The sequence below is a fragment of the Pseudovirgaria hyperparasitica genome, assembly GCF_010093815.1.
Source record: "Pseudovirgaria hyperparasitica strain CBS 121739 unplaced genomic scaffold EJ05scaffold_9, whole genome shotgun sequence".
NCBI classification, from domain to species: Eukaryota; Fungi; Ascomycota; class Dothideomycetes; order Acrospermales; family Acrospermaceae; genus Pseudovirgaria; species Pseudovirgaria hyperparasitica.
This window is the reverse complement of record NW_022985557.1, coordinates 402,477-423,335: the sequence shown is the minus strand read 5'-3', so window position 1 is coordinate 423,335 and position 20,859 is coordinate 402,477. Positions and strand designations below refer to the sequence as shown.

General features: G+C 50.1%; 10 protein-coding genes across 10 annotated transcripts; 6 read left to right on the top strand and 4 right to left on the bottom strand.

Annotated features, from left to right (window-relative positions):
- Positions 1 to 408: 408 nt before the first annotated feature.
- On the top strand, positions 409 to 1,712 carry EJ05DRAFT_388823 (NAD(P)-binding protein). The gene is made up of 5 exons (XM_033741307.1): positions 409 to 589; positions 639 to 941; positions 987 to 1,298; positions 1,349 to 1,417; positions 1,467 to 1,712. Exons 1-5 carry the CDS (start codon positions 497 to 499, stop codon positions 1,695 to 1,697), a joined length of 1,008 nt encoding a protein of 335 aa, XP_033599860.1. The 5' UTR covers positions 409 to 496; the 3' UTR covers positions 1,698 to 1,712.
- On the bottom strand, positions 1,637 to 4,112 carry EJ05DRAFT_388826 (uncharacterized protein). The gene has a single exon (XM_033741308.1). The coding sequence runs from the start codon at positions 3,999 to 4,001 to the stop codon at positions 1,728 to 1,730; it is 2,274 nt and encodes a 757-aa protein (XP_033599859.1). The 5' UTR covers positions 4,002 to 4,112; the 3' UTR covers positions 1,637 to 1,727.
- A 165-nt stretch (positions 4,113 to 4,277) lies between these two features.
- EJ05DRAFT_511222 (HAD-superfamily hydrolase) lies at positions 4,278 to 5,755 on the top strand. Its single transcript, XM_033748233.1, has 2 exons — positions 4,278 to 4,484; positions 4,539 to 5,755. The coding sequence occupies exons 1-2, from the start codon at positions 4,315 to 4,317 to the stop codon at positions 5,641 to 5,643; spliced, it is 1,275 nt and encodes a 424-aa protein (XP_033599858.1). The 5' UTR covers positions 4,278 to 4,314; the 3' UTR covers positions 5,644 to 5,755.
- A 146-nt stretch (positions 5,756 to 5,901) lies between these two features.
- EJ05DRAFT_476669 (phenol 2-monooxygenase) lies at positions 5,902 to 8,530 on the top strand. Its single transcript, XM_033744087.1, has 5 exons — positions 5,902 to 6,560; positions 6,670 to 7,572; positions 7,627 to 7,801; positions 7,850 to 7,966; positions 8,020 to 8,530. Exons 1-5 carry the CDS (start codon positions 6,039 to 6,041, stop codon positions 8,094 to 8,096), a joined length of 1,794 nt encoding a protein of 597 aa, XP_033599857.1. The 5' UTR covers positions 5,902 to 6,038; the 3' UTR covers positions 8,097 to 8,530.
- EJ05DRAFT_388799 (uncharacterized protein) lies at positions 8,416 to 10,133 on the bottom strand. Its single transcript, XM_033741306.1, has 3 exons — positions 9,654 to 10,133; positions 8,812 to 9,603; positions 8,416 to 8,761 (listed from the first exon to the last, which is right to left on the bottom strand). The coding sequence occupies exons 1-3, from the start codon at positions 9,993 to 9,995 to the stop codon at positions 8,627 to 8,629; spliced, it is 1,269 nt and encodes a 422-aa protein (XP_033599856.1). The 5' UTR covers positions 9,996 to 10,133; the 3' UTR covers positions 8,416 to 8,626.
- A 280-nt stretch (positions 10,134 to 10,413) lies between these two features.
- EJ05DRAFT_538615 (uncharacterized protein) lies at positions 10,414 to 11,882 on the top strand. Its single transcript, XM_033749469.1, has 2 exons — positions 10,414 to 10,868; positions 10,919 to 11,882. The coding sequence occupies exons 1-2, from the start codon at positions 10,660 to 10,662 to the stop codon at positions 11,670 to 11,672; spliced, it is 963 nt and encodes a 320-aa protein (XP_033599855.1). The 5' UTR covers positions 10,414 to 10,659; the 3' UTR covers positions 11,673 to 11,882.
- A 196-nt stretch (positions 11,883 to 12,078) lies between these two features.
- EJ05DRAFT_538614 (uncharacterized protein) lies at positions 12,079 to 14,269 on the top strand. The gene is made up of 5 exons (XM_033749468.1): positions 12,079 to 12,281; positions 12,329 to 12,385; positions 12,434 to 12,670; positions 12,720 to 13,208; positions 13,255 to 14,269. The coding sequence occupies exons 1-5, from the start codon at positions 12,195 to 12,197 to the stop codon at positions 13,876 to 13,878; spliced, it is 1,494 nt and encodes a 497-aa protein (XP_033599854.1). The 5' UTR covers positions 12,079 to 12,194; the 3' UTR covers positions 13,879 to 14,269.
- Positions 14,072 to 14,896, bottom strand: EJ05DRAFT_440136 (alpha/beta-hydrolase; the record flags this gene model as incomplete). Its single annotated transcript, XM_033741915.1, has 2 exons — positions 14,072 to 14,674; positions 14,771 to 14,896. 2 exons carry the CDS (start codon positions 14,894 to 14,896, stop codon positions 14,072 to 14,074), a joined length of 729 nt encoding a protein of 242 aa, XP_033599853.1.
- Positions 14,897 to 15,123: 227 nt separating this feature from the next.
- On the top strand, positions 15,124 to 16,883 carry EJ05DRAFT_511217 (WD40 repeat-like protein; the record flags this gene model as incomplete). Its single annotated transcript, XM_033748232.1, has 2 exons — positions 15,124 to 15,465; positions 15,516 to 16,883. The coding sequence occupies 2 exons, from the start codon at positions 15,124 to 15,126 to the stop codon at positions 16,881 to 16,883; spliced, it is 1,710 nt and encodes a 569-aa protein (XP_033599852.1).
- Positions 16,884 to 16,974: 91 nt separating this feature from the next.
- Positions 16,975 to 20,419, bottom strand: EJ05DRAFT_529111 (transcription elongation complex subunit; the record flags this gene model as incomplete). The annotated part of the gene is made up of 6 exons (XM_033748926.1): positions 16,975 to 18,181; positions 18,229 to 19,663; positions 19,713 to 19,868; positions 19,919 to 20,040; positions 20,105 to 20,189; positions 20,243 to 20,419. The coding sequence occupies 6 exons, from the start codon at positions 20,417 to 20,419 to the stop codon at positions 17,067 to 17,069; spliced, it is 3,090 nt and encodes a 1,029-aa protein (XP_033599851.1). The 3' UTR covers positions 16,975 to 17,066.
- Positions 20,420 to 20,859: the final 440 nt, after the last annotated feature.

Below are 20,859 nucleotides of genomic sequence, written 5' to 3'. Positions count from 1 at the left end.
TGCTGCCATTTTACGCATCTATTCTGTTGATTGCGAGAACCTGGAAATGGTATGATTTGTCCGCCATGAGTACGGCGATTCACTTCTTGCTTGACGTGCGTTTGGGTTTCAAGCATTGCTCACCTCAGCAGCATCAGCCAGCACTTATCTCAAAACAGGTAAGCTCAAATCCTACCGGACCAGAAGCATATCTACATGTCCGGTCCGGCGGCGCAAGACAAACGACATCTCCAGCTGTGAATCTGATATTTGATGGTCCGGACTTATTGCTGTCAGTACTAGGCCTGAGTCTATGGATGGCGTACGCGGTGTTTGCTTGACCCATGATGAAAGAACTTGTGTTGCAAGAAACTATATTCTCTCGTCCGGGCGTGCCTTTGGTGACGACGCCCGCAGCAAAAATGTATATAAGAGATGAGTGTACAGCTGGCACTCCAACACATCGCAACCAAACCAATAACACAACTTCGAGTCCAAGACAAAGATATAAAGCAAGATGTGCAGTGAAAGTAACACTGGCCTCCTAAGCCAAGCCTTCCCACCCAACCCAAGATTCACCGAGAAAGAACTTCCAGACCAGACAGGAAAAGTACTAAAAACATCATTGCATTCCTTTCAAAGCTCTGATAAATGCATAGATCGTCATTGTCACAGGTGCCGCATCTGGTGTAGGCCGCGAGCTCGCCAAGATCTTGTACAGCGCAAATGCAACCGTTTACGTTGGCGCCCGATCTCTCGCTCGGGTGAACGAGGGAATCAAGTCTATCAGAGCCGAGATGGGAGAGTCGAAGGGACGGTTGATGCCACTGGTATTGGACCTAGCGGATCTCAAAACTATCAGGCCGGCCGTGGAGGACTTCTTGAGCAAGGAGACACAATTGGACGTGTTGGTACACAATGCAGGCGTCATGATGCCTCCAGTCGGTAGCAAGACAGCTGGGGTAAGTCTTTGTCTATTCTGACAGGCAAAATTTAATGGGATGTAGGGACACGATCTGGAGATGGGCACAAATGTGCTAGGTCCATTTCTCTTGACGAGACTCCTTGAGCCCATCCTCAAACAGACAGCATCCCTGAAGAATAAGCTCGATTCAGAGAAAAGACCGGTGAGAGTGGTCTGGGTGGTGTCTGTCCTCGATTCCGGTACACCGAAAGGGGGCGTAGAGTTCGACGAGGTGACGAAGGCTCCGAAGACATTCAAGAAACCTATGGAGAATTACATGTCATCAAAAGCTGGAGGGAGCTTTCTAGCCGTCGAGTTCGCTAGGCGTTGGCATGAAGCTGGGATATTGAGCGTCGTAAGCAAAGTTAGACACGTCATTATGCTCTCGATACTGAAGAGGCACAGAGCTGTAACCCTGGACTCATGAAAACCGAGCTTCAACGTCATCAACCAGCTCTTGTGAGCAAACTCATGGTACGTCGACGTCCCCGTATACGCATGATAGAAAGCTTATTGGAACCAGGGGATTGTATTCAAGCCAGCAGTGTTCGGCGCATACACAGAATTGTTTTGTGGCTTCAGCCCAGACGTGACGTCTCCTGAAAACGGCGGATATTATATACCTTGGGGACGCAAGTCAGAGCTACCCGCGCATCTAAAGAAAAGCCTTCAGGCAACAGAGGACGGAGGACATGGCCTGGGCAGCAAATTATATGGATGGTGCGAGACAGAGACCATGTCCTTCAAAGCATAATGATGACTGTCGGCGATCACGGTGCCGCGATCACGATGTTCCACTCCACGGTATCCATGTACTGCTTCCTTCCTCGTTGTATTCATAGCTCAGTAGATCATCCATATCCAGACTAGAAAGCCATGATGGATCAGTGGGCGCCGCAGTATCTTGATTCATTTGGCGGTCCCAAGCCATCCAGTCAATGTTATCTCCTGCATCCAACACACCAGTAATTGAGGAGTATGCATTTCTATCGTCATCATCGACTTCAGTGGCTGGTATAGTGACGTCAGCTAGAAGATCGGGGGTTGTGGGATAAACAGTTGCCTCTGCGCTGTGTATAGACGGGGGTAATTCGACCAGAGGCGCTAGACCCGAACGTTTTACACGAGCAAGCATGACTCGTAGGAAGTTAGATGCTCGCCTTGCATTTCTAGAGCGATAGCCTGGAGATCTGAGCATAACATTTAGTAGCTCTAGTGCTTGCACGAGCTCTTGACATATACCATTCCTCTCCTGAGCCTGCGCTTCTACGGATCGCTCCATCTCAAGTGATGTGTTGCACCAACGATTCAGTTCTAGAGATATGATCATAGCTGCGAGTAGGAAGTCATATGTCGTTAGTGATGAAAGATACCATCTTACATCGTAAAGCTGCCCTCCTTTCTGACAAGCTGCCCAAAGAGTTCGTTGATGTCTTAGTATCTCCATGGCAGAATCTAGGCACACTTTCCGGGATATGGCAGCTTGTGAGCCGGTTTCATCATTGGACTCGGTCAAGAACCTGCGATGTAAGACGATCTTTGTCTTTAGGTAGAGTAGACGTAGATTGTACCGACACATCAAAACTCCGGGCGCAATGCTCAGACTTTCATTCAAGGCTTTCACTTGGAGGGGTGGTGGGAGATCGTCGATTGCAGCGTCCACTTCTCGGTCCATTTCCATAGTTTTGGACCACGCTGGCGTTTCGATGTAATGCGATGCATCGAAGGCCGCCGCAAAGACCTGACAGAGCCTACATTTCGCGATTCCATAGGATCCAGGGGTCAATTCAGCACGAGGCCTCGCTGGCGGCAATTCTGTCATATCAATCGTTAAGTCTGAATCGTAGAGATTGGTCGGTAACTTGGTGTCACTGAAGACTGAGCGCACCATGCTGGGCAAACCGACAGCAAACGACACCAAGACATCCATCTGATATATGACTAGCCATACCCGTCGACGCATTTCAGCTCGGAATGGGCTGATGTTGTAATGACTTGCATCTCGGTGGTAGCCCATCTTGAGGGCTATGCGAACTAGTACACCTGCCATCAGCCACATCTGTAGATGGGCCTCATCACTGCGAAGGAATTGCGATTCTCCATATAATGCGAGACATTCTAAGGTGTACGGGTGCCCTCGTGCAATATCTGCTAGATTCATAGCAGATGATGCTGCTTCCTGAAAGAAGGCTGCTCTGTGATTTGCAAGACTTTCAGCCTTCCGTTCCCAGATTTCCCCGCGATGTATCAGCAAGACAGAGACGCTCATAATAGAGAACAAAAGGCCTAGCCACATAACAGGTGCTCTCTCAGGAGACACCCAGAATTGCAAATATTCCTTCTGAAACGTCGGAGCGTGAAGAGCGTATAAGAACGGGTCTGAAGAATTGAACCAGAGAGCAACCAAACGGTCGGCTTCGTCTTTTGGCGGGATCATGTCGATAAGCTGCTCCTTTGTGTATATCTTGGCGGTACCGAACGATATTTGACCTCCACCGTTTGTTCGAGGATCAGCATCATAAGGCATGTCCTCAGGCACGTCTTCTTCATCCTCGAAAAAGGTTCTCACTTCCTTGATTTCGTCCAGGATGGCAGACCAGTGAGAGCCCGAGACGTAACTTGTTTTCTCTGCGCTGACCTTCAATTTGCCAAAAGCAGAAAGTGTCGAGCGATGATACTCCTCCGAACCAGAGCTATCACCGGGGCTTCCACGAGTCCCATGTGAAGAGGAGGAAACGTTGCCGTTCCCAGATTCAATACCGTCTTCAGCTTGTTTCGCATTCATGAGATCTACGACTAGGTTTTCGAGATGTCTTATTCGTCCCTTCATATTTTGCGCCTGCTTTATCTTTTGTGGGGGTGGCGGATAGACGCAAGAATCTTCCTTAGACCTCTTCAGGCACTGGTCGCAGAATGGTTGAAGGCGGTTACATTTTAGCTTTCCCTGCCGACAAGGCATGCAGCTCAATTGTGGTCTGGCTCTCTTGATACCGGTCTTGTTGATTCCGTTCATGGATGAACCATTCGAGGTGCCTGTCTCGCTCAGACCTGGTGACATGTTGATATAGCTAGCAGTCAAGAGACCTTCACTGAACAGCTTGAGATATATATGTTCATCAGGGTATTAAGCGATGGATGTCTACATTGGAGTGAGCAAAGTCACTCATGCTAATGCGACAACGAAGGCGAAGGCTGACTGGTCAAATAGTAGCCTAAGGCTGCAAACATTAACTCCCCCTTGTCTAATCCATGCCTAAACGCCGATTTAAACTCCACATATAGCAATGGCCCCACTCAACCAACATGTGTAACAGGTTCATTCCAACTTGCAAAGAAGAGCAACAACATTGTGGATTGTGGAGGCCGTTCCCATGTCCTTAACCCTTCCTACACAGTTCTCGCGTTCGGCGAGGCTTGCTCCCCGCTACTACCACGACGTAAGACCCCGGACGCGTCTCACGATATCGGCATTCCCCGCGAGATGTCTGCAAACGTCGACTGATCAAGAACGAAGCATAACTAGATTTGCGTTCGCGTTTGAGTAGGCCGTAAACTAGACCTGCAGTATACATATGCTAATAGATTTACTTGGCAGTATCGACGGTGTTTTAGTCCGCAGTTCCGATGCTTTACCGCGTGCCCATAAAGCCCTCTCGCACCTACAGAGCCATCATGTCCCATTCATACTTCTTACCAACGGTGGTGGTAAACATGAGACCCAAAGAGTTCATGATCTAAGCGAGAAGCTGGGCGTATCACTGGACGTTGAGATGTTTGTGCAGAGTCACACTCCGTTCGCTAATTTCAGCCCGGAAGAGAAAGAAGATAAAACAGTGCTCGTGGTTGGCGGAGACGGGGATAATTGTCGACATGTTGCGCATAGATACGGTTTTAAGAACGTCATAATGCCCTGCGACATTTTTGCGGCCGATCCAACAGTAATGCCATTCTCATCCGCCCAACTCTCTGTCCACAAGCGACATGCACAGCCTCTCCTGGATCCTTTACCACCAATTAGTACAATACTTGTGTTCAATGATCCTCGGGACTGGGCACTTGATCTTCAATTAATCACAGATTTGCTGCTATCAAAAGGCGGACAACTCGGAACGCTATCAACACTAAATAATAACACAGATCTACCAAACCGCGGATACCAGCAAGATGGACAGCCACAGCTATGGTTTTCAAACCCAGACTTGCTCTGGGCAGCGAAACATCCGCTTCCGCGGTTCGGTCAAGGTGGCTTTCGAGAAGCATTAGAAGGTGTATGGGCCGCGATCACCGGTGGACCGCAGAATGGTGTATCACTCCAAAAGAGAGTGATTGGAAAGCCCTATCGATTCACCTATGAATTTGCTGAAAAGAAGCTACTGTCGCATAGCCGTGGCATGAAGAGGTCCACCTTGCTCGGCACGAAGAGCGAGGATGATGCAATATCATCGAACGAGGATTCAGATTCGATTAAAACGCTTGACCGTGTTTACATGGTGGGAGATAATCCCGAGAGCGATATTAAAGGTGGGAATGAATACCGTAGCCCTATGGGTGTCAAGTGGCGGACGGCTCTTGTAGAAACTGGTGTATACGTTGCAGGATCGGAGCCGAAATATAAGCCAAGTGTAATTGTAGGCGATGTCTGGGACGCGGTTCAATGGGCGTTAGAGGAGGAAAGAAAAGGAGGCGGCTGGCAGCAATAGAATCTCACTCATCCCCAAGTGTACTTTCGGCGCGACAGAGCCCCTAGTGAACACTGGACATCTAACGTGCTTCAATTAGTACAGTCCTAGATTAGAAGTATCATAAACCTCGATAATATTGGTAAGATTTTGGAGACATTCTTAGCTATTATGCTAATCCTAGTTAGGCAAGCAGCTGCCATTTACTCTCACGTCAGCCTAAGCATAGCATAACTCAGTACGAGTCATTCGTATCTACAGAGATCTGTATGCTCTAGATGTCACTGTACACTGAGTTGATGCTTTCCTGCTCAACAAAGAAATCTGCCGGTCCTAGAACATAAGACATGGGCACTGCCTGAGATTCATGATCGAACGACCCCGCCATTACTCGACTATTCGTAGACAACTTGAATATGCCACCCACCCAGCGCACCGACGTCCTGATCGTAGGCTCTGGCTCTGCAGGGATATGTGCTGCTCTATGGCTTACCATATGCAATATTCCCTTCCGTATTCTGGACAAGCGGCCTGTCCAAATGGCCATCGGCCAGGCCGACGGCGTGCAATGCCGTACCGTCGAAGTCTTTGAATCGTTCGGTGTCGCGGAAGATCTTCTCCGGGAGGCTTTCCATATTCTTGAAGTTAGCTTCTGGTCCATGGTTGGCGAAGGTATCAGTAGGACAGGAAGAATCCCGGATACCAAAAAGGGACTTAGTCATATGCCACATGTTATCCTTAATCAGGCGCAATTCAATGGTATTTTACTGGATAAGATGAGGCAAGTTGGGGCTAAGGAGGTTGAGTATGGCTGGGAGGTCAAAGGGGTGACGATTGATCAAGAGAGAGCCGGGGACTATGGTGATGATGTGTTTCCTGTGCAAGTTTTTGCTGAGAAGGAGGGTCAAGAGCATGTAATCGAGGCGAAGTACGTCTTGGTCAGTATCTCCTTTCCCATTCTCCACTCGTACGCTGCTCGTGTCTTCTCTATATCCTTCCATTGCAATATCCCCCATCTTCCCACCCAACAGCTGCTGACTTAGCCAGGGCTGCGACGGCGCACACAGCACCATCCGCCGCTCTCTTGGCCACAAAATGCTCGGCGACTCTTCCGATACCGTCTGGGGCGTCATGGATATCTATCCACAAACCTCCTTCCCCGACATTCGCAAGAAATCTACCATCCACTCCACCTTCGGCAATATCGTCATCATCCCACGCGAAGGCGGCTCCCTGGTCCGTCTCTACATCGAGCTTCCCGCCGGCACTGATGCTAAGACTGTCCAACTCTCCGACCTCCATGCCACCGCAAAGGCCATCTTCATGCAGTATCCCCTCGAGATCGCCGAGACGCTGTGGTGGTCCGCATACACGATTGGGCAACGTCTCGTGGACCGGTTCTCGGCCTTTGAGAGAGTCTATCTGACCGGCGATGCGTGCCACACGCATAGCCCGAAGGCTGGGCAAGGAATGAATGTATCCTTACAGGATGGATATAATATCGGGTGGAAGCTGGCCCACGTGCTTTCCGGCCGCTCTCCTCCCTCACTTCTCCGCACATATGATGTCGAGAGGCAGAAGGTTGCCGCGGATCTGATCGAGTTTGATAGATACTTCACGAAACTGTTTAGTCTGAAGCATACGGGTGTGGGCGGCGACGATGCGAAAATTGCGGCAGAGTTTAGTCAGGGGTTTGAGAAGAGCGGGCGGTTTACAGCGGGGCTGACTAGTCGGTATGAGGAGTCTATGATTACAGGGATGACGGCAAGTATACAGGAGCTGGCGAGCGGATTACCGGTGGGAATGCGGTTTCCGAGTGCGCAGGTTGTGCGATTTTGTGATGCGCGAGCGATGCAATTGGTGAGGGCGTTCAAAGCGGACGGGAGGTGGCGAGTCGTTGTGTTCGCGGGTGACATAACGGAATCTGGAAACGCCGAGAGACTGAGCAAGGTAGGTAAACACGTTCAACTGTGATGTGCGCGGTAGGCACTGATAGTTTGGTAGTTCGCCGATTTCCTATCGTCGCCAACAGGCCCAGTACGCAGCTTCACCCGCGAGTCAGAAGATATCGACAGCTTCATCGAACCGATCCTCGTGCTTCGTGGTGACCGGACGAAAATCGAACAGGAACACATACCGGATTTCTTCTGGCCTGCGACAGGAAAATGGCGCGTTCGCGGTTTGTTCACACCAACCTCTCATGCGAAGCGTGTCACTGACCAAATAGACCTCCATAAAACATATATTGACGACGATCATTACAATTCTGGGCACGGATATGCGTATGAAGCATATGGTATTGCTACAAATACAAACGTTGTTGCAATTGTCCGGCCTGACCAGCGTGAGTTATTCACGTGCCGCGACTTTCGTACATTTAACTCACCTATGTTGCAGATATCGCACTCGTTGTACCCACGGATGACCACAAGGCAATATATGACCTCTTTGCAGGTTTTTGCATTAGAACTTGAATTGAAGAGGTGTCGCATTCCAAGGATCACGTCTGGTGAATCTTGATTACGAGCATGACAGGGCGTCAAGTGAATTTCTCGAAGTTTAGCTAGACTTCTATCGCCCATGGTATTCAAATTAGCGTCATGCAAACATAATTTAGAGAGACTCAAGACTCCCGACCTCGAGAAGTCGATGATGTAACCGAGATTGGCATCCAGTCAAAACATGTTCACCCGCTGTACTGACTCTCGTAAGAGCCTGGCTTGGAAGCGACTCTAAGCCATGCGGAAGACAACAGTGTTATGACTTTAACACATGGTCTTCCGATGTTCTCAATAGGCAAATCCTGTTGAGTTCGAACGGATAAATGTTGCGTTATGTCCAACAACGCTAGAGGTCTGACCCTTTTGTTGGACCTCCTTGGTATGTACAGCTACGTCATACAATAAGACAGTGATTTTCGTACATCTGTAGTAAACTCAAACTCCAAACTCCTCGCTAGATGTCATGCCTGGTCAAAAATTCTAGACTATCGTTGTCGAGATGGTCAGAATTTGACGACAATCTCGCTATATGGGACGCCTCGCAGCACTTTTTTCCCATCTTCAACCTTGTATAGCTCAGGCTCGAAGTCTTGAATGGTGGCCCATTCTCGTAAAAGACGACGCCAGTAGCATGAAATCTGGTATCTATCAGCCTGGTTGACCTATTTGCAGTAGTTTAAGCTCTTACCGCTGCTGGAGTGAGATATCTCCCACCAAACCTCTCGAAGCTTCGTGTTGCTATGGCCTCAGCCTCTAAGGGATTATCGATTAGGTGTGTTATGTCCCGATCGAGTGTCGACCAGTTTTCTTCAACTCGAACATAATTCTGGTTCTTGCCAGAAGCTATCAGTAGATGTGTATGGAACTCTTGCCAGGTCAAAGGATGTGCGACCACGACAGATTTGCAAGCTTGTAAAAATTTCAATCGTCCCGAATACGAAGTTCCCTCGGTGTGGATTGCGAATTTGTACTTGCACATATCCTCGATTGTAAGACGTTTGGACGAATCGTAGTCAGGGTCGTCGCTGGCGACGTCCACATCCTCGATATCACTCCATTCCTTGCCCGCAGCTATGTCTCTCAAAGCGTATCGAATGCCACTCATTCGGAGATTTCCTCGCCATACCGCTTTGTCCATCTTGTTAATGAAAGGAGCGTCCACTTCGGCATCGAACAACCATTGGCGCATACGCTGGTAGCTCGGAACTCGGGTAAGAATCCAAGACCAATATCCGAAGTCAGGTATCAACCAGACGTCTTTGTACTCCTCCGTCTCCTGCCGGGTGAGTGCAAACATCACCGCGTCATTCTTGCTTCGCAGTGGGAGATCGTCAAGCGATACAGCGAATTCAGCGTTCGGAACACTCTTGGGCGGCGCGGACATAACAGCGCGTTGTATCAAGGACAATGTAGCAATTGCGCGCTCCTTGAATCCATAAATATAGCAGCCTTCTGGATCCCACTTGTCTACGACGAAAACCTGGATATGGGTTAGTTGATAGTGGCGTATGAGCATGCTGTACAGCGCACCTCATTATCGTATACGAGTATTCGTAACATGCATCTGCCTTCATTTATCGCAATGTCTTCCAGTCGTATTCGACTGCCGTTCCTTCTCCTCACCGCAGCCGTTATGGGGTCATACAGTTCTGGAAAGGCCGCATCGCATTGCTCGGAGGAGAACGAGTGATCGTTCGCGTGTATTTTCGAGTCAAAGTCTAACGTCGGAGGAGGAGAGTCGGAAGACCCGTGGGGAGCCACATTTACGGAAGTAAGATCGCGCGGAGAGTGGAATGACCATAGAGCAAGAGCAAAGATGGTGATGAGGATGCAAGCTACCATCGGCTTGCCCGTGAAACGTACGTGAGCCATGGCGAGGAAGACATGAAGCTGTACATCGGCCAGCCAAGTGAGTAGATTCTTTCAAGAAAGTGATATCCCCCCTCGGAGGGGGGAAGCGCAAACGAGGCTGAGAGGGATTTGCCAAGACGAGCGCAGATGCTCTATAATCTCTCAGGATTTGAGTATGTGGCACCTATGCGTCGCTCTATTCCTGATGTAGCCAGCCGGGCACCTGAAACAAGTAGTTGATTGGTTAGCCCGCTTAGATCAGCTAGCTCTGCTCATCTCGATCGACGTAGATGTTTGCATGTCTAGTGTATTGGTAGTCTGTAAGAGTCGGCGCAGTGCTATACAAAGAATGTGGTCGTTGCAACTACCAGTAGACGCTACAGTGCTTCATTGCTGTCTCCATGATGGACCTTTGACTACCAGATGTACTCTACATTAGCGTGAAACCAGCTGCGCCGTAAATATAAACACGTACATACTCGCGCGCGCCAATGTCTTGGGCTAACGGCATCCGTTATGCTTCGTCTATTGATTGGAAAGAAACATGTAAGCGCATACAGTGCGGCACATCACTGCTCTACACAATTGCTGATGGCTTGTGCCATGCATCTAGCAGAAGATCCCTGTCGTACAAAGCCGCAGTAAACCCCCTGACACTCTTTCTCCAGGAGATAACCCTTGTGAGATGGTTCCGTTTTTCTTGCTACTTTTGTGTACATTGATCTTTGTTAGTTCAGGATCTTCCTCGGATCCATATTGGTTTCTTGGAGGAACGAACAGCTGGTGTAGCTACAATGGCGCAGAATTTTGGGCAGCTGAAACATACGAGCATGGAGGACTCTGTGCCTACATGTTTGAGATAAACCGCACATATGCGTGTCCTGCTCCAGACACGTGAGTACATAGTATCCACACGGGTATGTTTTGCTGACAAGTTTTTGCAGGGCGTGCTGGACATTGTCAAAGACTGGCGATCTTGATACCGGGCCAAATGATGTTGCTTCTTCAGACGTGCTATGCAACACAATAGGAAGGGAGGGTAGAGATGTGTGGTGGTTTTGCGATGCCACCCATGAGAACTGTAATCCTGCTGTCGGCCACCCGGACTGCATAAGTCAGTTCTCGAATCCACTCAAAGACCTATCGGACGATGAGGCAGGTTCTGTGGCAAGAACCTTAGCAGCATCTGCTCTCAGGACTCTACGCGGAGAAAACCCTACCATTACAGTTTCGACCCAAGCTTCAGAGGGTCCTACGACGATGCCGACAGCAAAGTCAGAGACATGGATGATCACATCTGTCGTGTCCAGTTCGTCTGGAGTTGGAGCCTTTCCGACAACTACCAGTCCTGGCCCAGGTGGGCCTGTCAACAATACCTCAACCCAGGCTGATAGTGAAAACCAAGATGGACTAAGCACCGGCGCTCTTGTTGGGATAGTAGTCGGTGCAGCTTCAGGGGGTGCTTTACTCGTGGTCCTTGTTTTGATATACCGACGAGGCAAGAGACGGCATTCTGCGGAGCTGAACGCTAAGACCCCCTACAAGAAGAAGGAAGACATCTGGGACGGTTATTATCAGGATGCTCCACATTACCAGCGGAATCCAATGCCAGTTGAGATTGAAGATGGACATTTGGCTGAGTTACCCTCTCATTATCGAAGGCCAGTAGAGCTGCCAGGGGACACTACACTAAAATAAGCAGCCTATAGATTTGTACGTGTTGGTGGAAAATATGATTTCGATGTAAAATAATGGCTTTCGCTGAATCCAATCTTGCCCTGAAGTAAAGGCTCAATACATCTTCAAGGCGCTCTAGTCTTGCTGTTTGGATCTGATTTTCCATATGCTGATGAGAGTGGAGTGCATTTTGAATCGTTAGATATGTGGCTTGAGGCTTTGAAGTCTGTTTGATGGAGATTCAGAACCTTGAAAGTTTAAATTAAGTACAAGGTTGTTGCGGCCAAAATCGTAGCGCCAAGATTCCAGCTTAGGTAAACGTAGTGGCAGTGGTGGCGGTGCGTTCGTGGCACATCACCGTCTTAGCTCCAACTCGCGTTCGTTCGCTGAGAGCTCCATCATCAACTTTGGCATCTTATCAGGACCCCAAAGTCCGTCTCGCCTCTGAATCTTTGTCTCTACCTTTCAAATCCACAACTGCTCCCTGATAAGTCGAGGGTCTTCTGATATCACCTCTTTAGCGCATCATTGCCCGAACCTGCGATGTCGTCCGGCGAGGTTCTCAGGGCGGAGAAAGACTTCTCAAAGGATACCGACAAGCTCATCCCCGAGGCCGAAGCTCTTGCAAAGGTACGATCGAGTCACTAAGTTCGCGTGTGTGGACTAATGTATTCCAGACTAATGTGCAGGGCGCTATCGAGAAGCTTCTCGTGCTTGAGAAACAAACCCGACAGGTTTGGAAACTCATTTGGTTCGCATTGCTTGTACTCATATTGCATTAGGCATCTGATCTAGCTTCAACGTCCCGAATATTGATCACAATAGTCACAATATGTAAAGAATCCGGCGACTGGAGCTTGCTCAACGAGCAAGTCTTGCTCTTATCGAAGAAACATGGCCAGCTCAAGCAAGCAACAACGAAGATGGTACAGGTCGTCATGAATCTTTTGAAAGATACGCCCAATATCGATACAAAGCTTAGCGTCATCGAAACTCTGCGGACAGTGACTGAAGGCAAAGTTAGTCCAGTCTTACAGATCACAAAACGTTCGTGGTTAACGCTTTCAGATCTTTGTCGAAGTCGAACGTGCAAGGGTGACTCGTATCCTCTCGGACATCAAAAAGGAGCAAGGTGACATCGCCGCAGCGACGGACATTCTATGCGAGCTACAAGTTGAGACCTTTGGGTCAATGACGAGGAGAGAAAAGACCGAGTTCATCCTGCAGCAGGTTGCACTGTGCATAGAGAAGGGTGATTGGACTCAAGCCGGTATACTAAGCAGGAAGATCAGTACGAAATACTTTGCGCGAAAGCCAAAGAAGACCGAGGAGCAGCTGAAACAGGAGCAGAAAGAGCGGGAAGAGAAGGAAAAGGCCCGTAGCGTGGACGATCCACCAATCGAGCCTGAAGATGATGTTACTGATCTCAAACTCCAATACTACGAACAGCAGGTCATGCTTGCCAAACAAGAAGACAAGTATCTAGACGCTTGTAAGCACTATCGACAGGTTCTGGACACTGAGGCCGTCGAGGAGAATCCGGAGCAACTCCGTGCAGTAAGAGTAGCCGTGGTCATATGTTTGTTGTATCTAACATTCTTAGGTTCTTTCCCGTGTGATATATTTTATCATACTCGCACCGCACGACAATGAGCAGTCAGACCTGCTGCATCGCATTCACAAAGACACAAGAAATCAACTATTAGTGCCAGAAGACGCCGCACTTTTGAGACTGTTTACAGTCACTGAACTCATGCATTGGTCTGAGGTCGAAAAGCAATTTGGGCCCCGCCTTGTAGGTACCGACATCTTTGATGCAAAGGCAGGTCAATCAGACGAACCAAAGGCCTTGCAGAGGTGGAAAGACCTGAAGAAGCGTGTCACGGAGTACAATGTCCGTGTCGTTTCGACGTACTACACCCGTATACGCATGCCTCGTCTCACACAACTTCTGGATCTCACGGAAGACGAAACCGAGAAGTTTATCAGCGAGCTTGTTACTGCTAAGACCATCTACGCTAGAATCGATAGACCGGCGCAGATCGTGAATTTCGCGAAGACTAGAGACGCCGACGATGTATTGAACGAATGGAGTGGAAACATGAAGAGTCTTCTAGGTCTGCTGGAAAGGATTGACCACCTAATCACCAAGGAGGAAATGATGGCATCTATCCAGCCAACGAAAGTTGAGAAAGGAAGGACCAAGAAGACAGCCAAAGCAAAGTAATGGACGCCTAGAGATGCTGGCTACTGAGCATGGATATATAGAGCAAATGATAACCCAATCAACAGCATGCCCCGCTATAAAAGAGGCTGCGAGAGCATATGGTATCCCTTAGAACAAGGTTTAATGCTATGTCATAATCGCTGGCGCCTAAAGCGACCATCTAAATTCACATCTATCGTAACCGTTCGATCGATCAAAACGGAACGTCCATGTCTTCGGCATTCTCTTCTGCATTGTTCGTACCACCTCTACCCAATACTTCCTTAATGAACCCTATCAACGCACCGACATATTGCTTCTGACTACTAGGCAAAAAGTGGCCACCCGGGTGATACACAACTCTGTCCTTACTGTCCTCAAACTGCTCCATCAATTTCAAACTCCTTTTCTCCTCCACTACCGTGTCCATAGTCCCAATGAAATGTAACGTCGGCGTGCGTATTTTCGGCTCGTAAAATGCACTATATAATGGATTCTCCGTCGCTTTGAAGCCGGAATATATCGCCGCAAACTTCATCGGCGGATGCACCACCTCCTCCTCTCGCAACAGACTTGAAGGATATCGCATCCCGCCCTGTTTCTCCCAAGCCTGAAATGCATCTCGCCGCCCCTCGTCCAGCAAGCTTGCTACAAACGCCGCAGCACACCCCCCTTGGCTAAACCCAATCACCCCATCAAACGGACCTTCCTCCTTCAGTACCTGTGCCACGCGCTCGAAGCCCGCCTCTAGGCCATCATACACCGCATTTGCTGGATCCTCTCCTTTGCGCCTCCACCACCCCCAAGCGTCCGGGGCCTCGGTATCGTCGGAGCTTTCCTTTGTGCTAGATGCATCGAATGTGAGCTCGGAAAGGGGTAGACGATGGGGGCCAGTTGGGTAGGAGAGGGAGACACCAGCGGGGAAGGCTTTCTGGAGGTTCTTTTCGAGAGCGCGGGTCTTTGCACGGAAAAGTGGGCCGGACTGGGTGAAGCCATGGAGCATGAGGATCTTGAGGGGCTTTGTTGGAGGCTTGGCCATGTTGAAATTGGGAAGGAGGGACGTCAGTATTACAGGGAGATCGAGAGTGAGTATGTTTGTTTGTGCATGTTCATGAGCATACGTACGCCAAGATTTGCGGGAAGGGCCCGCACCTCCGGTAGGGCTGAAGCTTCAACACCAAAGAAAAATATCCCAGCGCGTCTCCGAAGCTTGCTCAGATACCAATCTGCGTCGCGCCAGGACTGCGCATTCGTCCACCTCTCAGTATGCTCAGTGAGTTACTGGTAGCATCGATCGCTGCCCCAATTAAAGCTCCAAACACTTCTGTTCCCAAAGATGCCGGCATATTCATACACGAATTCTTGCCGTTGCCCGCGCAGCGCCATATCTTAAAGAAAAGTGCAACACCACCGAACTGCCTCGCGATCAGCGCGACACATATCTTTGCCGCTCAGGCTGAAAAGGCTGTTGTACATGTTTATAATCGAGAAAAGGGGAGTCAAGAGGCTATCATACCGTTCCAAGAAAGGATACATGCAATTGCGCTCGCGGTCGATGATACCGTTCTAGCATTGGGCACGCAGACTGGACGATTGCTGCTTTGGGAGGTATGAAAGGACTCAAATGCGCACAATGAGACTTCACTAATGTCGTATAGATCTGTACAGGGCGTCTTGTTGTTGCTCCTGTATCCCACCTCCAGGAGATCACCGCCGTCGTCGTCGACCGGTCATCGAACTTTCTCCTCACAGGCTCTGCAGACTCAAGCGTCAACGTCTGGTCCCTCCCTCACCTGCTCTCTTTTTCCTCCGGCACCGAGTGCAAATCCCCCCTCCGCTCTCTATCCTCACATCGTGGCGCAATAACATCTCTTGCTATTGGCCACTCCTCGACCTCCGCCAATATCGCCGTCTCCACGTCGGCTGACAATACAGCCATAATATGGGATTACCAAACCGGCACCCTTCTCCGCACATACCTTCTCGGCGACACGCCCCTCGCCACAGTCCTCGACCCTGCTGACCGCGCCTTCTACACCTCCTACGCCGACGGCTCCGTACAACTCATCGACTTCTTCGACCCCCCGTCTCCCACAGATGCCCTCCGCTCCACCACTCCCAACACCCCATCCTCCGTCCTCGAGCCCCCCAAATCCTCCCGCTGGCACCTCACCGCCGAAACCCTCTCCCTTGGCTCCGCCCAATGCTTGACTTTGTCCTGGGACGGCACAACCCTGCTCTCAGGCCACGCAAGCGGCAAAATCGCCACCTGGGACGTCGCGCGCGGGCGCTGGGCAAGCACCCTGGCAACACTGCCCGGCGCAGTAACAAACATCTCCATGCTCGCACCAACAGGCTTCCCCGCAGGGTCCTCACAGGCCGAAGGCCCCAAGACCAGAATATCAAACGTCGTCAAGCCGCGCCTCGACATCGCCCTCGACACACCCGGGCCCGTACCTGCCTCATACACCCTCACCATATCCTTCCCCACTACCCTCCTAACGCCCAAAATCTCCCTCTCAATACCCGCCACGGACCCCCCTAAGAACGCCTTCGAAGAAGCCCTCTCACACACAACATTCCCAGACTCCCTCCTCGCATCCAGCCTCGCCGAGATACACGCCTGGTCCACATCTGCGCCCTCGCACCTCAACAATAATGTATCGTCATCGAGTGATTTCCTGGGTCTGGACAACGACGACACGGCGCCCGCGGTGCCGGTGCTCAGCGAGGCGGAGCGCGTGGTGGATTTGGAGGCGCGGCTTGCGGCGCTGCAGCGCGTGCAGAAGGTTACGTTTGCGCAGCTGGCTGAGCTGAGACGGGAGAGGGATACGTGGGGCCCGGGTAAGGATCGCGCTGATGCGCGGACTGCGGGGCAGAAGGGTCAGGGGAAGAAGGGGGATGAGATGGATGTGGATATGGATGTGGATGGGCCAGTAGCAGTCGAGACGGAAGGAACTGAGGAGATGAATGGGAGGCGGAAAGGTGGTGCACGGCAAGCGAAGAATGGGCGATTGAGTCGGTGACGAGGGAATATATTGAATGAATACAAGTGCTTCCCCGTGGGGAGAAAAACGCAGGGTAGTGCAGATTGCCGTGATGAATCTACTACCCCTTTTGCACCAAGACCAGCGCGTAGTGCGCAAGACCATACACCTCATATACAAACAAGCCCCGTGTGACCCAACGAGTAGTACAGCCGTGTCCTCTCATCGCTTCCTCTTCTGCCCTCCCTTGGCACTCTTTTTCCGATCATCATCGTCCTCGGGCACGCGCTCCTTATCCGCCTTGGCCGCCTTCCTCTCCATATCGTCCCAATCCTCACCTTCTTCCTCATCGCTCATGTCACTCGCATCACTGGCCTCAGCAGAGGCATTCTCGTCAAAGTCGCTCTCATCGTCGCTTTCGCTGACACTAGCTAGATCACTCTCGTCCATCTCAAAGTCACTCTCTTGCTCTTCTGACTCGTCGCCCTCATCATCGCTCTCAGCCTGCAGAAACGACCAGCCGCCGTCTTCAAAGAAAGCGTGTGGGTCCGATGTGACGGTCTTCATGATGGGCGCCCAGTTGAGGTTGAGCGGGCCCTCGGAGAAGGGGATTTCGCAGCTATCAAGCCAGTCCTTGACAGCGTCGAGAGATTCAACGGGGATCGTGTTGATGTGCGCGGGCGGGCGATTGAAGTCGCGGAAGATTAGTACCATGTCGAAGTTCTTGAGGCCGAACTGAACGCGCTCAAGATGGACGACTTCAATCTCGGACAGTGTGAGAACTAAGAATGGGGGTTCGGTGAGCTGCACTAAGCAGTCTGTGGTGGGCTGAATCAAGACGGACGAGCGGGCTGGTACACCATTGTAACCAAGCTCACGGAAGGGCACGTCTACGCTGACATTCTCACTCCGTCCAGCATCGGCGATCTTCTCCGCGAAGCTCTTAAATTGCTTGTCGAGCTCCGCGCGTCGCCGACGCTCTTCTTGTTCAGCCTCAAATTCCTCGTCATCGCCATAGCGGTGTTTACGACGACGATTACCCGTCTCGTCGAAAGCCATATCGGTTGCCTCGCGATAGAATTGGACGTCCTTCGTCTTCTTCTTGCCGACCATGATAGGATTCTTCAGGTGGACGTGAATGATGACTATGAGTTCGTGTTGGCAGGGTTGGAAGAAAAGATGCTTGATGTTGCCAAATAGGATGTCGACTTTTGGACCACCGCCCATGCCATGGTGATATCGAAGACCGTTTTGCTGGATTTCTAGTAGACCAGGCATACGTTTTCCTTCGAGTTGCGGCCGCAGATAGACCAGATCCAGGTTGTATGGTTTTCGGTCTGTTTTGGTCAATATGTTTTCTCGATCATGGCTCGTTCAAACTCACTTTTGAGCACAATCAACTTGTCTTGCTCCACGACATCCTCCATCTGCTTCTTTTCGTTCTCTCTACGAACAATATCTCTTTTCAGTTCCGTGATCTGCCTCGTGATATCATCGATACGTTCAATATCGCGTGATCTGAAGGTCAAGCTTCGCACGAAATGAGCTGTCGGGTCTTCGAAAGGCTGATCGTCTTTCCTGCCGACACCTTGCCCGGGAGACAAGAAGTTGATACGAAGGGACGTAAAATCACCTTCAGGCGAATGCGTTGCGTTCTTGATAGTGTTGATATGGAAGGGCACCGGCCGGCCCATGATCGGAAGGATTACCGTAGAATTCTTCGTGTCGACGACGATCACTAGGTCTTTGACTCTCGATGGAAATTGGTTGTGCTGCTTGTACGATTCGAAACGCTTGAACTTCTTTTCTTCCGTGCCGTTCAAGGCGCCAGTCCCTTTACCATAGACCTCGAGACCTTCTTTCTGCTTCTTTTGGTGCAACTCTTTCTGATGTTCTCGTCGAGCGGCTTCCTTCTCGGCGTCCTGATTAGTGGTGCGCTCCGCACGCAGCCTAGTCTTTTGTATGTTCTGTCGAGCGACAGCGCCGACTTTGTTGTCTTTTTTGGCTTTCTTGGGTTTTTCCTCCTCTTCACTTTCGTTGAAAAAGTACGAGATCTCCTCTACCTCCGCTACTGCGTCTTTGGTGAACACAGCAGTTGCATCCTTAGTGACGCGGACAGTATCAGTAAGGACGAGTGAGTAAGAACTCTTGCCCTTGCCATCCGGATTTGGTATGTTGTCGAAGCTCGTGGTAACAAGCAGAGTCATACCGTCCTTCAACGTACGGCCATTTTTCCCACTCAAGAGAAGCGTGTTGTCCTTGCCCTCGATCCCAATACCATAACCCACATTTTTGGGAAAGTGTTTTTCTAGATCTGGTTTCTTTGCGCGCAAGAGGCCGATTGCCTTGTTGTAAACCTCTTTGGTGGGGACATTGTCCCGTAGCGCCTTTATGACTTCCTGATGGATGGAGTAGAGAAGCCTATAATTCGTCTCCTGTGATTTGGAAGGGTCCACCATATACGTTCTTGCGACCTGGGAGCCGTAACTCGAATAGCGAAGTCCTAGAGCGAGTATAACGACGCCAGCTTTGATCGGATTGGAATCAGGCTCAGAGGCAAACTTCACGTCGAATTTGTCGCCACTTTGAATCGTTGGAGGAAGACCCCAATCGAGATTCGCGGAATCGAAGTTCGCAGACATCTTTGTTTCCTTCTTAAGCTTATTGAAAAATGCAGTGTCGTCAATTTTTCCTGCGACTTTGTCCGCAAGAGCCTTGTGAGTTACTCTCTTTCCATCATCCAGAATAGTCGACATCTCATCCACGAAGAAATTTTGCATCAGTCCAGATGATGCTCGCGCAGCATCACGCATCGTACGCTGCCGGTGAGTCAGCTTCTGAGATCTGTAGTTGCAGGAGGTAGCATACCAGTTCTTCTCCATCTTTCACAGACAGGGCTGCTATAGAGATGGTCGTTGCGATGTCCACCTCCTCCAATCCTTTCGAGACGGCCTCGTATGATTTCTTCCACTCGTCTGCGAACGGACCAACTTGGTTGTCTTTCGTCAAGATACCGACTTTCTTCTGTGCTACACGTCAGATCTATGCTCGTAAGGACGTGCGACCAGCCTTACTCCTGCTCCTTTGATAATATCCGTGATTTGCTGAAATTGCTTCGCATTCTCATCTGCGTCCTTGCCGCGAATATGTATCTCAAGATGTACTGCGCCACCTTTCAAAGGCTCTAGGTACGATGCTATTGAAGACTCTATATTAGCTCCACGTTCGGCATCATCGAATTTTCAATGTGTTATACTTACCCTTCTTCTTAGTAGTAACAATATGTACCACATCGGGGGTCAGGACCATCAGGGTCGCAGGGAACTCATAACCTAGCAGCCATAGCTACACCTCGCGTCAGTTGACTTTTGAGTTGAGCGCGAACGACACCATCTCACCTGAAAAGCGGCCGCTTTGTTGTAGTTATTCGGATCGCCGCTTGCCTTCCCAAGCAGCAAAATGATGGAGTTGACACCGTTGAAAGACGCGTCACGCTTGTCTCCCTTCCATTCCGTAAGGAAAGACGAGAGACGGTCATGGAATATGGTCTTGTCGATGGTGATCTCTTCCGCCATATTGGCAGCCTCTTGTGATAATTTTGAGGATGTGAGAGGCTTCCAAAATGGCGTTTGTAAGGGAGAAGAGAAGAAATAGATGGATGGGATAGGATGCGGATGAAAGCTGAAGCAGTTCCCCTCAAAATGTACGTCCGGGAGAAGACGCGGCGCGCTCGTGGTTCGCGTAAAACAGTCTGCCTCAGGTGTCAACCTTTAGCTTGATTCCCAGCCACACCGTGGACCAGGTCAACTGAGCCTCGAAACAGCATGCAGAGTTGGGATGGCATGTGTAAATTATTGATTATTGTTTTTCTTCTTCTCTTATCGAAAATTGTGAGAATGGCGTACATTTATGAAAATGGCCTGGAGCCAAATTTCTCCATAATGTAAGTCTTCCAATTAGTATGGAGACTCAGCGTGGAGACATCTAGACAACGACATTACACATCTCAGCTTAT